The following is a 15,510-nucleotide window of genomic DNA, read 5'->3' as shown; positions in this document are numbered from 1 at the left end:
CAGGAGTGGATGCCCCACTGAGAGAGAAACACTTTCCCACCAATGGTGCTAAATCCAAGGGAGTATCTGACCTCCTGCTTGTTGATATTATCTGGTATGTAGCGGTGAACAGAATGAGATTGAACTGGGAGATAAAACAGTGCAAACAGTGGGGAAAAGAATATAGATACATGGATTTTTGTTTGTTGGCAATAGTGCATATTAATAAAGGAAGCAATTACACATACAAAATCACTTGCTGAACATTTTAATAGTTTGCGAAATATACAGCTATTAGAATTACCTAAATATCACTCATAATTAAATTACAAAAAGTTGGTATATAGCATATTCTATTGGTCTATAAAGTAATGGATATGTTATACATCCACAATACCCCCTGCAGTCCAGTAATGGCAAAAACAAAGTATGAACTACAGTCAAACATATACAAATTAAAGGAGATAGAGTGACATAATTTAGACATTTGAACCAAAGAAACTGAAACCAGACTAGGTACATTCATCAAGTACAAGAAATTTCGCATTGTAGTTTTTAAAGTCACCAGTTAATAACACAGCTTTAGGTGCACTTTCACATGCTTTCAAATACCTTCCAGTACAGATCCCAGGGTAATAAAGTGCCTTTGTTCACTCTAGTTTCACTTATATTCAGGTGCAATATACATCACACTTGGAAAGCGTTACTTCATAGCAGATTTATTAATATCTCATTGAGCAGATTAGTTTCAAGTCCCAATGTTTATACAATTTAAAAACAAGGTGTTTTAAAAGTACATTTGTTCCTGGTTACCACTCTTCTGCATAATCTCCTTATTTCTGTTGGATTTCAGATAATCAAAATGATTTCCAACAAGAATTAACTCCAAATATGTGGGGCCCATCTTTATGAAATAAAATATTTCCTGAAATTCACTTTTCCTATAACAGATTTTTATTTTTATTTTTTTTATTGTGTCAATTATGACAAACATTTGCAATTTGGAAGTTGTAATGTTCACTGGTGCTTAAATTAACAATTTATGTACAATGGCAAATGTGCAGTATTTAGCCTGTGGATATGTAATTGAATGAACTTCACAGTAAGACTTACTACAATATGTTTGTAATTCAATGGACAGCATGAGCAAGTACCATAGGAATGAGATACATGAAAGCTTAAAGTCTTTGGACATTATCTGTAATAGTTACTTGCATTGCAGGATTGAGCAGATGTCCCACCCATTGTATACAATGATCCTTTACTGCTTTCAGCTGTACTACTTTAACCACCCCAAGCCCAGCACTGAATATTGATTACATTAAAACAACAGTCTTGTTTTCATGCACCATGCTTTGAAAGGTTCTCTTTTAAACACAGACACAGCTAGTTTCATAAAACCTAAGATAACTAGTTTCCAACCAGATTACATTACTTTTTTGATGGTGACAAATGTTAATGTACAATTGCATTTTCCACATTATTTAAAGCATTTGGGCAATGTTCTCCAGTAGGTGTACCTTAGTTATATAGATATGGGACTTTTAAAAAAAAATTATCATCATTAAAATCCTCTTTTAATCATTCCATATGATGCTTTAGATGCTACATATGTGAGGTCACTAAAGGTATCAAAGCAGGAGCTGAAGGCACTCAGCAGGGAAGATTATTGCAAAAAAGTAAACAATTAAATAAGCAAATAATAGTTTTAAATAGCAGATGTGGACAGGTTTATATAGAAGGCTATTAAAGTAGTCCAAGTCTTAAAAAAGCCGATAAACCTAAAATTGTTAGCCCCTACCAGACATGTTAGTGGTTCTACCCTTTCTTCCTCTTCCTAGACTTCATATTACTTCCAGTTTAAACAGAATGTAGAATAGTTTCAATGGTGTTCAAAAGTTTTTAGGTTGCAAGTAACAAATGTTCACATACTTATGTAGTTCATTCTTTTTTGTTGTCATGGACTAAGGGCCTGATCTTGCATACTTTCTTATCCAGAACTCCCACTGAAGTCTATAGGAGTTCTCTGTACACAATAAATGCGTGATTGGCACCCTAGGCATATTGATTTATGCCAATAACTTGATTACTCTGTTAATCCAAATCAAGTAATCTTTCCTACTCAACAGTCTATAAACCCCAAACGGAAATGTAGTGTTATGTAGAAGCAAAAATACAGTCCAACTGCACACTAGGGAAAAAATTAACAGTTTGAGAATATTACAAGCTCCATGTTAAACACTGTTCATAGTGAAGATTTTATAGTTTTAACTTGTAAAACTAGCTGAATAAATTATTCAACAATTCATAATGGTATAATAATTTCCAACTTCATTTGAATCTATGCAACAAATTCCACCAATATGCAAAAATATCAAGAATGTAAATGCTTTGTTATAAAAATGTATACAATTTAAATTCCTATTAGGTAAACCTGTACACAATTCCCACAATTACATAGCTAGAAAGTCTTTAGACTATATTCACAAAAATACATTTAAAGCAACATTTTCATGAATTTTCCCTTTTGACAACTGATTTTTTTTTTGTTAGATCAAATGTCTTTCATGCTTATTGCTTAAATCAAAACACTCATTTAATCAGATTTAATCAATAGATAATAGTGATCAGGTATTACTCCAGTCAGTTATTATTTGTTTTTATTTAGCAGAAATACCCATAAGTTTCACTAATATTTAAGTGAAGACTACTGAGTAACTGTTCTCTATATTGTACAGTTCATACATGTATAATATGGGGATTGTAAAGAGGGGACACAGACCATATGAAAAATTAGGCCCAAAAGAATCAATGCTAAAACACATGCATACTGGTCAGTGTGTCTTCCTTTTGTTTACCGTTGATTTTTGTAATCGGTTTACCAATGAAAGTCAAGGTACTAGTTTCAGTGATCTAACTACATTTCCAACTAAAACTGAAAATGTTGATTTGAACTGTACAAGACACTAATATATTAACCTAAAATGTGCAAAAATAGTCTGAATGTAGTAATTTTGCAGGCTTAAACTCACTGGAGATACTATGTTGAAGCACTTCCACAACAAGCATTCAGCTATACCTAATTTCAGATTAAAAATACTAGTTCTATCTTCTGAGTTGCAGTTTTAATTAATAGAAAATATATCTGTAATTTCTGTTAAAAAAGGATATAATTATTTAGATTATTTTATTCAAAATAATCTGACAATTTAATATTCCAGGTGCATTGCCTGCCATAATCAACATAGCCATAATCAACACTAAAAGGGCATTCAAATACTTAAGACATATATATTACAGTACAGACAGGAGTGCACACACATTTCTGACTGGGAGAAGACAGATCATTTTCCAACAACCGGCTCCATGGAATCAAAAAAGTTTGATTTCCCTTGCACAAATGTAGTAATAGGCAACAGAGATGAATTACAGGTGAAAACTCAAATGCAATTATAAAGTGGATTTTCTACTGCTTTTTCTATAAAGCATTTTGAATATAATTGGGAAAATTGTCATTAACAAGCTAAACTACTCTAATTGCCATAAACAGGCTAGAATAGTGTTAACCACTTGTAGGACAGAACAAAACAGTAACACACAGAAACAAGAGCACAATTGCAACAAAATGAAACTTTCCCAGGAATATGGCTTAAATCAATACTCCTAACTTCTGGTGAGCATCAGAGAGTCTACATTTAAGCTTGTAAAGGAAATGCCACCAAAACATAAAATATCCTTTATTATTTTCCTTTAGCCTTCACTACACTTTGCATAAAATTTCCATTAAAAGGACTATGTTCCTATTTTTGAACAATTATTTTTTCCATGCTTTGAATACATCTTGCCTTGCAAATTGCTTGTTTTAACACTAAGGTATTATCAAATATTAACTTTAAAAAAAAAAATCAAACAATTTAGTTTACAACCTATTGTGTTGTACTTTTATTTTGCTTCTAATTAAATAAGTATCTCAGCATCTAAATGTTGAGACAGCCTGATATCAAAACTAGTTAGATTGAAAAGGCAATTATCTCTTTCCAAAATACAAAACTGTTTCTAAAAAAATTTGCAAAGGGATTTGTACAAATGAGTGCACAGTGCATAACACTATATTGAGAAGCAAGGCCACATTAAATCCATATTCAGAATTAATAAATATGTAATTCCAAGAGCAGAGTTCATTCTAGCCATTTTATTTTGGGGGTTTAACTTCAGCATAAAGCATCTTTCACAACATTCACAGCATCTCATACTGCTGACTATGTATGCAATTTAGGATAGCAGCATAAACAGCACCTAAAGGGGCACGCAAAATATACTTGGACGTTCCATCACAAAACTAATGCATATGAATCTTTATTTTGCCTGTACACAAAAACAGATTTGCTTTCAAATTACATAGCTTGCTTGTGTGTCAGTAATAAGGATCAAATTTAGCCCTGGTGTAAGTAAGATACAACTCCAGTGAAGTGAATGAAACCGTACCAGATTACACAAGGGTTAAATTTGGTCTTATAGTTACAAGGGCTCCTCTGCATGTCCCACTCATGGCTTCTATTAGGCACTGCCCTACAGAGGAACTCTGAACATTTAATAGAAAATAATAAATAAATAAAACCAACAGACAGAGGAAATCACAATATGTAATAAATGTTCCTTTTAAAAATGCCACGTTTTGTTTTGCTTTTTTTGCTATAATGTCATCTTTAGAAGAAAGGAATCTGATGGAAGTTCTCCAGTTCTCCATTTAATCACAATGGCAGAAAGATAACCTGAACAGGCTTAGGAATTTTACATCAAATACAAGATGGGATTTCTAGATTTTACTTTTTCCTTTTAAAACATAAAGACTTCTCACTCAAATATACAATTAAAGTCATTTTCATTTATGATTCTTTAGTCCAGCATTTCAATAGCACTTACACATTAATTACATTGTAGTCTGTCGACTATGAACTTACATTAAGGGCTACCCATGAGAAAGGGGAAGCTCCTACCAGTTTTTAGAATGCAGCAATATCATGCCATTTCTTTAAGAAGCACCACTTGATATGCTGGTTGCTAAATTAGAATTCAGCATGTAAATAGGATTTCTCTCAAAGTAGGGTTACTCCAGTTTTAACAATGTAGTAATCACGGAGGGCAATACTGAGGACATCAGCCTAGTTTTCTGCCTATCTTCCAACAACCTGTTAATTTAGATATGGCTCATTGTCAAGGCTAGGTTGACAGACATCATCTAACCTAAAGCAGTTATCGGGAGCTACCTCAATCATTAACTCTGAGATAGCACTTTTCCTTTGATTTGGGCAAAGCATGTTTCATTACATTAATTCAGATATCCACTATCACCACTTCTTGAACTTCCTAAAAATTGTATCCTTTCATACTTTACTAATCAACTACCAATTAATTTTCCTGAGTAAGAGTATAAAAAGTTAAACCCTTCTACCAAAAGTACAAAGACAAATAAAATGTAGTAGAACAATACAAACCCAGTTATACAGCATTACAAGAGCAGAAATTCTTTATGTTGTTGCTTTTCGTTATCATTGGCCCCCACTAAAATCCATAACAAAGAATTTAGTTATCCAAAATATTTTGAAGTACAGTAATTAAATTCTTCAGACCATAAATGTAGCCCTTGTCCTTTGTGTTACTAGGAAACACATGAGCAAAATCTATCATTTTGACTTCTACATCTGCATTTTCCTTCATCTCTTTGGGCATATGGCAGAAAACCTTTTCCAGTTGGGGTATAACATTTCCATTTAGATGTTCTTGGGAAATGCAAGTGCTGCTTTTCCATACATTGTCTTGCTCCAGGTTTTCGGTTTTTAGTGAGATCTGACTGTGGTGCCTCTTTGAATATGCCTTTTTGTGAAATGCATAAATTTTAGGCAAGCTTTTACCTACAGAGGCCTCTCTTTTTCCATTCTCTGTAGAATTTATTACATGAATATTATTATTATACTCCAGTAAGTCTCCATCTTGTAACAGTCCTTTAGGCACTACTCTCTTCTCTGCTAAAGTGCCATCACTCAACCTTGTGGCTGTCAGCTGACATGAACCTTCATAAACAAACAGTAATGAACTTGCATAGAAGTTAAGCTGCTCCTGGCTCTCAAACCACTGCAAGATTTTTTCAATCTTTTGAATACTGGCAGCAACAGCATCTTTTCTCAAGCAGTACCCATTATGAAAAAACCTGGACATTCCTGAAAAAAGAAAACAAACTTTCAGGATAAGTAATGTTATAGTATATGTATTGCTTTTAAAATCAACATTAAAAAGGATTTTTTTCCTTCTATTACAGTGGTAAGCTTTTGGGTCCAAATCTGTTCTCACTGATTTCAGTGGCTCAAAATCAAGATACATACAATATGTTCCTTTCTATACACACTTAAAATTCAAATAAATTAGAACTATATTGCATATCTAGCAGTATACATAGCACTCATAAGTATCAAACTGAAAGTATTGAAAATTGACAAATTTTTTCACAGAACAAGTGCAGCAAGGAAACCAGCCAAATAAGTTGTCAATCATGTCACACTTTCAATATGCATCAATCTTTTTGTGGGGAGACCAATGCTCCCAGGAAGAACGAGCAATTTGGTCTCCATGCTCAAGTAGTCCTTGGTTTCTTTACTAGGACAGTCAACAAGGTGACAAATTAGTGCAGATGTGGAGGAATTTTTGTTAAATGGACATGTTTCAATTAGGAATAGGTTTGAAATAAACATCACAAAGATCATAAAACAGCCATATGGTGGCAACCTTTGTTGTGTACTGACCTGGCCCAGCTTTGAACAGGCTGGTTTTAGAGAGAAATAATTTTATTCTGAAACATACAAAGGCCACTGCACCACCCATTCTGCTGCAGTTATTTAGGAAGTTGATACAGGTTCATTTTAAAATGCATGTTCAGAAGGTAAGGGTGGGCTTAAATTCAGGAAAACTGACGTAAGTAAACATACATTTACAGCAGCCTTATCATAAAAGAACATAATGCATGTTCTGTTATATGATCTTTCAAAGCTAATTTTTTATCATCTGATGTTGTGTATTTAACACTCTTGTGAATTTATTCTACTAAGTCATATCGGCACAGAACAATTTACTTGTATTCTACCACAAATTACCTCCTTATTCACAAGAAACAAATGTTCTGGGACATTTACTGTAATCTGCAGAGCTATTTAGGCCAAAATGCCTAAGTTTACTTGGACTGCCACTGATTAATTGAAATGCCACCCGAGCCTGTTGCAGATCCAGCAGGTTATCCAGTGCACAGGGGTCCACAAGAAAATAGAAAATATTTAGAGTCTGAAATTTCCTATTCACCCAGTACTATGTGCATGTGCACATCCATCCACATATACTTTAATTCACTTACCGTCTTTTATTGTTTCTTTTGTTAAGCTTCTTCCATAGTGCTGGTTTTGTGTCTCATAACTGTCGGAATGAATATGGTAAACCTGCAAAAAACAAAGGGAATATTGAATTCATCCAGAGCAGCTGATATTCCTGTATAGCTATGAGTCATGTAATAGACATACTAAGAGAACTTTGATAAATTTGTCCCAGTGAATCATACTACCAGGTTTTAAGAGGTCAACACTGCCCTCTTGTGCTCTACTATGCCAATTACCAATCTGATCCAATTGTACTTTTTAAGAACACTGACTTTGGTAGTGATGAAATACCCGCAACTATCATTATCAACAACTTATTGCTATGTTGTAAGCAAACACTTTATAGCGCTGTCTAATATGGATTTATTTGGCAAACCAGAAAATAACATTCTACTACAGGTTTAACTACTTGCGGTAAGTTATTCCCACAGTAATACACTCTGGTGTAAAACAAACTCAACAAGCTTATAAAAATCAAGCCTAATTTTAAAGTTTCATAATTTTCAAAGTATGAACTATTTCAACAAGTTTACTAAGATAAGAAGTAATGGTTCCCTCTGCCAAACGGTAGCAGATTTTCAAGGCCTGACAGGTGAGTTTTTCATTTGGAACTGAAATTGGTATCAATCCAATTTTTTTTTAGGCATTGTCTGCACTACAAAGCTGTATGTTTTAGCAAAAGCAGTACAAGCCTTTTAGTATGGATGCAGTTATAGCAGCATAATGGTGCTTAATATTGTATAGTTATTCCCATACAAGAAGGAGAATAAGCTGTACATACGGGTAGGGGAATATGCTGTACCACATAACTGAGCCACAGTAGAGTTTGCACCAGTGTAACTATTTCAGGTTTTTTTTTTTTTTTTTTTTTTTTTTAATTGCAACCCTGACAGTTAGTTATACCAGGACAAAACTTGCTGGTCAACCAGATCTACGTACAATTTTTTTTTTTTTTTAAACAACATTTACACAAAGCCTTGCTTTCAGAAGCAGGGATGTTTAACAACATGTCAAATAGGGACTTGTCTCTGGCAGAAACCTCATGCCTGGCACCTATGCTCTGTCCCAAGAAACAATGCTCTCGCGTTCTCTCCAAACAGTGCTAAGAGATCTAAACAAACTTGTAGCGAAAATTGCCTACTTAATACACTGGCCTTGTCTTCACTGCGTGCTAACCTCATGCTCACCCCCCGTTTTCCTCCAAGTGCTGTATACATTCACACATCCACACTGCTATCAGTGCCACATGGCAAGACAGCAACCGTGTTCTGAACTGTAAGGCAGATGAGGTAATTGTTATCATGTGTTGGTACAAGGTTAATGCAGTTAATAGGTGCAGTCATGGGCATACACAAATTGAGGTATCATAGTCCTCCAATCCCTTCCTATAATCCCACTGGGCATCCATTCCTGTGTACTACCTTGCAATCTGCCTGTGCCTGTCCACATTCATATCCCTCTGCTCAGTGTCTATGATCCAAATTGATTGCTGTTGCTCCAGGCTTCCCCAACCCATGTTTCAAACAACAGTACAATGGCCCCTGATAAGGCTGCACATCAGAATGCAGCCACCTGGCCATATGAACACACCAGAATCTTGATGCAGCTTTAAACTGAAGTGAGTAAAACCCATGACTTGAACAGTACAAAGAGGAAAATCAAACTAAGGTATATCTAAGAAGCTGTGAGAAGAACATGGGATCAAGCAGATCAGACAGCAGGGCAACAAGAAAAAGGAGCTGACTCAAGGTGAGCAACTGGAAGACCAGGAATAAGAAGAAATCAGTGATATCCCTACACCCATCTGCTTTACAAAGAACTGGACCATATTCCAAGCACCCATGTGAGCACGAAGGCCCATTTCACCACAGAATCATCTGTACAGCTGGGATGGCTGAAGGCTCAGAGCCCAGAAGCTCTGAATCACAGGACATGTTCCTTCTTGTATCCCAGGAACATCGCTAAGTGGTGGAGGTTTCCCAAACATAAAAAGCAGAAGAGGACTTAGCATCTCAGGTCAGTAAGACAGAGGCTGCTATCTTATTTCATAGAATTCTTTATAATAAAAAATAGAGTGGTTTCTTAGCCTATAATTCTAGCTTTGGCTTCAACTGAGGGAGGATGTAACACAATTATGCTCACCTCCTAATTCCCTCTCTCCCCCACCGAATTCTCAATTCCCAAATCACACTGTTCAAAATGGTGGACAAGCAGAGACAAAAATCTAACCAGCACTTACAGCTGATGAATGCAGTAGCTTATTTAATGAAAATGCTTTAATATAAAAGTTAGGAAGTTTGTGGCCACATCTCAACTAAAACATAAATTTTCATAATCTAACATCCCAAACACCTGCATGGTAAGATACCAAACCAGTACTGTAGCAGCTGGTTTATTACTGTTCTGATTTTAGTCCATTTGACTCACACACACACACACACACACACCTTGTCACTCTCTATCTGCTCCAGGGCACCAGAAAGAAACCAGATACAACACTAATGATTTATACATTGATTTGTATTCTTTAATGTATGCATAAACATTAAATCTGAATACAAGAAAACAGCCTCAATACACCATACAATTCAAATGTGCCATGCAATCTCATTATTCAGCCCGTGTGTTCTCCCCATGCAGCTTGAATATGCAATCACAAATGATATCCCTTATGGCTTTTGGTATAGCAGATCCTGTGGCACTCATATGTTGGTTATTTCTAAATACACCTCAATTCACAATTGTCAGCAGCCCTGTCCATACAAAAGTATTTTCCCTCATGCTCAAGTATACTGTTGGGCATACAACATGCTCTAATCACACATATAGCATTAAAGATGCTACAGTCCAAACAAGTCAGTCAGCAGCCCCATCATGCCTTTAGAGAGACAAGGTGGGCTGGTAGTACCTTTTATTGGACCAATTTCTGTAACTGTTTAATGATCTCCTGCATGGATTCCAGTGTGGTGTGGTAGGTGACAACCAGGGATGTGTAGTTTGAAGACTCCCTCGCCCCGTATTGAGGTAGGTTCTCTCGGGGTATTTGAGTAGTCCATTCCATGACATGACCTATTTCTCTGGTAGAATGTCCTCGTTTGGTGAACGTGACTAAGCGTGTTAAGGTGCGTATCCCGGACTTTCTTCCCTGAGCATATTCTGTGGTATCCGAGTGCCCGGCTGTAGTTAACAGACCTCTTGGCGTGTTTAGCATGGTTACCGATATATACTTATCTGTAGGGTCCCATTGCTGAAGCAGACTGTGGTGTACAGGAAGTCGATGCTAGTGTGGGTGCGTTCTAGAGAGTTCTCGCCACTAGTCAGCCAAAGACACATTCAACCACTATTCTGCACTTGCTCAGCATGTCGCTTAAGTGCCTCTTGTAGTGCTGGCACACATCAGGTTAAGGCTGCAAGCACCAGGGCAGCAATGGTTATGCCGCGCTGCCTAAAATCAAGATGACACAGCAGCTTAGCCATGTTGAAACAGGCCAGACTTACGGAACATCCTGGCATCATGCACACCCTGTCAGTGCATGCAGCGTAGGTGTCCATCAATATTCCATGTGGTCCACAAGGGCCCGCAGAACGACGAAGTAATACCCTTTCTTGTTAATATATTGGCTTGCTGGAAATGGTACATGTATCCCATCAATTGCACCTACCCAGTTTGGGAAGCCCCTCTATTCAAACCCCACCATTATTTGAATGTGGGGCCAGCACAGCATTAGTTGCCTTGCAAACCTCTGTTACTACTGAGGTAGATCTGTAGATCTCCACCAACTGTAGATCTCCTAACCCAAAAGTGATCACCAACAGATCTATATAGCACTCTGGGGTTGCCAGTTTCCCTAGGGTGGTGGCAACACACTTTTGAACCTTTACTTGGTTCTCTCATCTGATTGCTTGGTGAGGCAAGTGCCAGGGCAAGGTCCCCACAAAGCTCCATGAATGTGTCTTCATGTGAAAGTGCTGGGCCCACTGCTGGTCATCCTATGTTTCCATCACAATGCAGTCCCCTTAGTGTGTGCTTCTGTTCTTGGCTCAGAAGTGGCAATCTGCATAGAGGTCATCTACCATTAAAAACTGCATCAGCTCAGTTCACATTGTTCCATTCAGTGGCGGCTGCTGTGCTACTTCTAATAGCAAATTAGAAGTGTCTTCTCTGTTCCAAGACAGATTTTGAAACCCCTGCCAAAGTTCCCTGGCAGCAGCTTCAGAAGAGGCACAAAAACCAAACACTGCTTTCATAAAAAGCCTTGGTCCTGGTAATTAGGGAGAGTAGAACCCATACCTTCCGCATGTAACACCACACTGCACCAGTAACACAAACACCCTACTTGACTAAAGACTAGTGCATTAAACTCCATCTCCTTAATTAGTCTGAATGCAATGACCCCTAATGGCAAAGCATTAAAATATTTTGAAGGAGTTTTGTTTTAAACTTATCATGACACTTTCTTCAGCCCTTACTCCAGCAAATGCCAAATGACCTCAGCATTTTGCTTTAATGAGACCCATTATATTTTTCTTTGGGCACCCAATGTCTCTTCTTTACACAGTGTCCTTTCCTTTTATCATTTTTGGGTTTTAATAGTTATATATTCTTCAGCACATTAACTGTGCACCCATCCACAACATGGTCCATGAAACAAGAGATTACCTCCCAGTGGATCCTATACATCACCTCCAAAACATACATATACCATTGACATTCTGAGAGTCATTCCATCTCTAACTCACAAATTATTCATCCCAGGAGGTTGTGTACTTGCTAATAATTTTGTTTGTTTTACTATTTTAATGACAAGACTCCAAAATGGACAGCTGAAAAATTAAGGAGAGCTGCTGCTGTTTCACAACAATGGTAAGATGTGTTCTTTGGAAGAAAAAGCACCAAGTTATTGTCACATTCTGGGGTGCAATTCAGAACAGTGATGGGTTGTGTCACCACCTGCCCTGTAACACTGGTGCCTCACAATGCTTTGTTATTGTAGCTCCCAATCTGGGCCACTCACAACCATCCTACCCTGAATATCTGTGTAGAACTGCAGCCCTAGTCTAGCAGCCTGCCACCTCCACACCGGATTCCTCCGCCCTTGGTTATAAGCAGCAAGATGATGCCAACACACTCCAGTCCTGAACTTCCCCAGGCCTGTGTGCTCTGATATGTCCAGCCCTCTCCTGCAATGTACAGAGGAAGAAGAAGATCCATTTGCTTCTTTAAGGAGACAACATACACCAGTTTGCCACACTAACTGGAGTTTACATTCACTCTTGTACAAATACAGTACTGTTGGTTTAGATTAACAGTAAAACAAGTTTATTAACAAAAGAAGATATAACTTTACGTTAGTTCAAGTAGAAGAGAGAAAGTTAGAAATGATTACCAGCAAATAATAGTGAAAACACGTATTTAAAAGTCTAAAATTTAATCTATCAAGTTTTGATTCAACACTTTGTTCAAGCTGGCCTCTCTCACCCACAGTCTTCCAGCAAGATGGTGACTGGCACTCTCTTCAGTCAGGATCTCTTCCAGAGGCGCTGGTGCTTTTGTCTTCTTCGGGGAAAGAGATAACTTTGGGTTTTCTGATCCTTTCTTTTACAGTCCAGCAAACTTTTGAAATAGATTATTCTGAAGGTTACCCCTCAAAGCAACTTTTATTCAAGCAGTGAGGAAGGCAACATGGAGTCTGGTGGTGAAGAAGTTGCCATGGTCTTTTTTCCCCCCTGCGGTTGTGTTTGCTGGAATGTGAATTGTTCTGTTCCCTGCCATCTCCTCCCCTGGCTGTCTTGATGATCCTGTTTACCACTTATATGTAAATTGGGGGTAAACACACATTCCTTTGTTTAGAATAGATGAGTTTAACAACTTTTGCCTAGTTAGGGCTGTCTGGTTTTGAACATGTGCTAATGACATCATACAAGGGGGGGGTACATAATTTTACATGTGTTGCTACATATATTTCACCATGATATTATTGACCAGCAAGTTAGTCGTTTTCGAGTGATACCTCACAATGCATATGTTGTACAAATATTATTACAACAGTACGTAGGGTGTGAATACAGGGGTGCTTTGGGTAACAGTTATGTAGATGGTCTATGTATATGTACTGCAAAATCATTACAAAAAAATCTCTCTCACTGGAGTTGGGTGCAAACTTTGCATTCCACTATGCCTATGACAACCTGTTTTGAGGCAACCATTTCCAGGGGTTCTAACGGACAAGGGTGTCACCACACAGTTACTGTCCAACACTAGTCAGAAAGAGTTACCTGGTAACTATTTAGAGTATTGATTTACACAGTATTCCTACAGTTCAAAAGAAAAGAAGAGAACCATCAGGTCCGGTGAATGGATATTTTAGCATCTTAATGTACCAGAGTGTTATGGTTACGAATATATTTCTCAATATTCCTGTGCATTAATATAAATACTGTGAGGCTACCCAAGTTACAAATGGATTTAGCTGCAATTCCTCCAGTATATTATTTTATATATATAAAAACTACATTTAAAGACTGTCTAATCGAAATAAATATATATAAATTGTAGTTAGGAATTTTGTTTCCAATATCTAAGGACAGTTAACCATAAAAATAGTACTCAATTCTATTCAAAAACATCTTTTCTGGATTCAATAGAAATGACCTATTGGAGTGTTCTAAACAAGTCTGACATCTCAAATACAACAATTCCTTTTCTGATAATCAGTGGAGTTGAAACCCAGGATCTGATAGGAATACTCCATTATACCCCTTACCTAACCTTACTCAATCATTACCTTATGCCAAACAACAGTAATACACCTCTACCCCGATATAACGCTGTTCTCAGGAGCCAAAAAATCTTATCGCATTATAGGTGAAACTGCGTTATATTGAACTTGCTTTGATCCACTGGAGCGTGCAGCCCCGCCCCCCCGGAGCGCTGCTTTACCGTGTTATATCCGAACTCGTGTTATATCGGGGTAGAGGTGTAGTTGCATAGTTACAGCTGCATTCCTCTCTGTAACCAACTCCTTCTCCATACCCAGCACAATTAATTAAAACAACCTGACTTCTTGTTCAACCATGTTTTCTTCCGACTCAGATGCTGTTATCAAAAAGACTCCCTTCCCCAAATGAATTTGCCTCTGGACCAAACTGTTTCAACCCAGGTGTTGCAACCAACAGCACTAGCTCATTTTTGTCAAATACATTAGCCAAGAATATGACAAGCCAAACCTGTAACCTTCTTCATAATGCAAAAAGTGATTAGACAGGAAAGATCTCTATTTACCTTCCCCTTTACAACTATAGTTCACTGACTGCAAGGAGTATGCCCACTTGATCTCCATTCAACATCCCAGGGGAAGGTAAAATCTCAAGGTCCTGCCAAAATCACCTAAAATAAAAAATTTTCCTTCAAAAGTTAGCTGCCATTTTTGCCCTATGCATGCGACCAAGAATCGCTGCATGTATCTGATCCCACTAGACCCCAAACAAAGACCATGTATCTGGTTCTTTGTGGGCAGATCTGTGCACCAATGAAGAGCCCCAAGTTAATGGGTTTCCACATGGGCAGACCCAGATGCAGAATTGGGGCCCAGCACACCAGTCTCTTTTTCAACGGATGTTAATAATGTGAATTCTACAAGAGAAGAAGGCAAAGCAATTCAAATAATAATTAACTTTCAAAGAAAACCCTCCTCATATGAACTCAACCAGGACTTTGTTCTTGTTTCCAGGCGTGTCAATGTGTTATCTTATTTCTGTTTAGTTCAAACAGATCCTCGTGTGAGAGAGATCTCTTTTTAAGTACAGTTTTAGTTAACATTACATATTTGATTTAATGTAAACCTCAAATTCAAAAGAAAAGGTGGATCCAATATTCTCCTTTTAAAATGTTTAATACATTAATAAAATGACTGGGTTGAAAATTTGCAACTCCAAATATTAAGTTGTAAGACTGATTTACAGAAATCAAGGCAAATATTACATTACTTATACTAATCCAGTACTGATTTTCAGGACAAGACAGTGAAATATACAAACTGTTGAAAATCATAATCTATGGTTGACCCCCCTCCCCCCGATCCTCTACAGACCTTCATCTAAATATTTATCAAAT

General features: G+C 37.2%; 1 protein-coding gene across 2 annotated transcripts in view; it reads right to left on the bottom strand.

Moving 5' to 3' along the window:
* Nucleotides 1-231: 231 nt before the first annotated feature.
* IPMK (inositol polyphosphate multikinase) overlaps nucleotides 232-15,510 on the bottom strand; it is a 78,996-nt gene continuing 63,717 nt past the window's right edge. For both annotated transcript variants that reach the window (XM_054033822.1, XM_054033823.1), the window contains exons 5-6: nucleotides 7,379-7,460; nucleotides 232-6,197 (exon numbers count right to left, since the gene is read on the bottom strand). In XM_054033822.1, coding sequence (XP_053889797.1) covers nucleotides 5,563-6,197; nucleotides 7,379-7,460 — 717 coding nt within the window. In that variant the 3' untranslated portion in view covers nucleotides 232-5,562. The remainder of the gene's footprint in view (nucleotides 6,198-7,378; nucleotides 7,461-15,510) is intronic.

The sequence above is a fragment of the Malaclemys terrapin genome, chromosome 7, assembly GCF_027887155.1.
Source record: "Malaclemys terrapin pileata isolate rMalTer1 chromosome 7, rMalTer1.hap1, whole genome shotgun sequence".
NCBI lineage: Eukaryota > Metazoa > Chordata > Testudines > Emydidae > Malaclemys > Malaclemys terrapin.
Note: the sequence above shows the minus strand (reverse complement) of the source record. Positions and strands in the feature narration are given on the sequence as shown.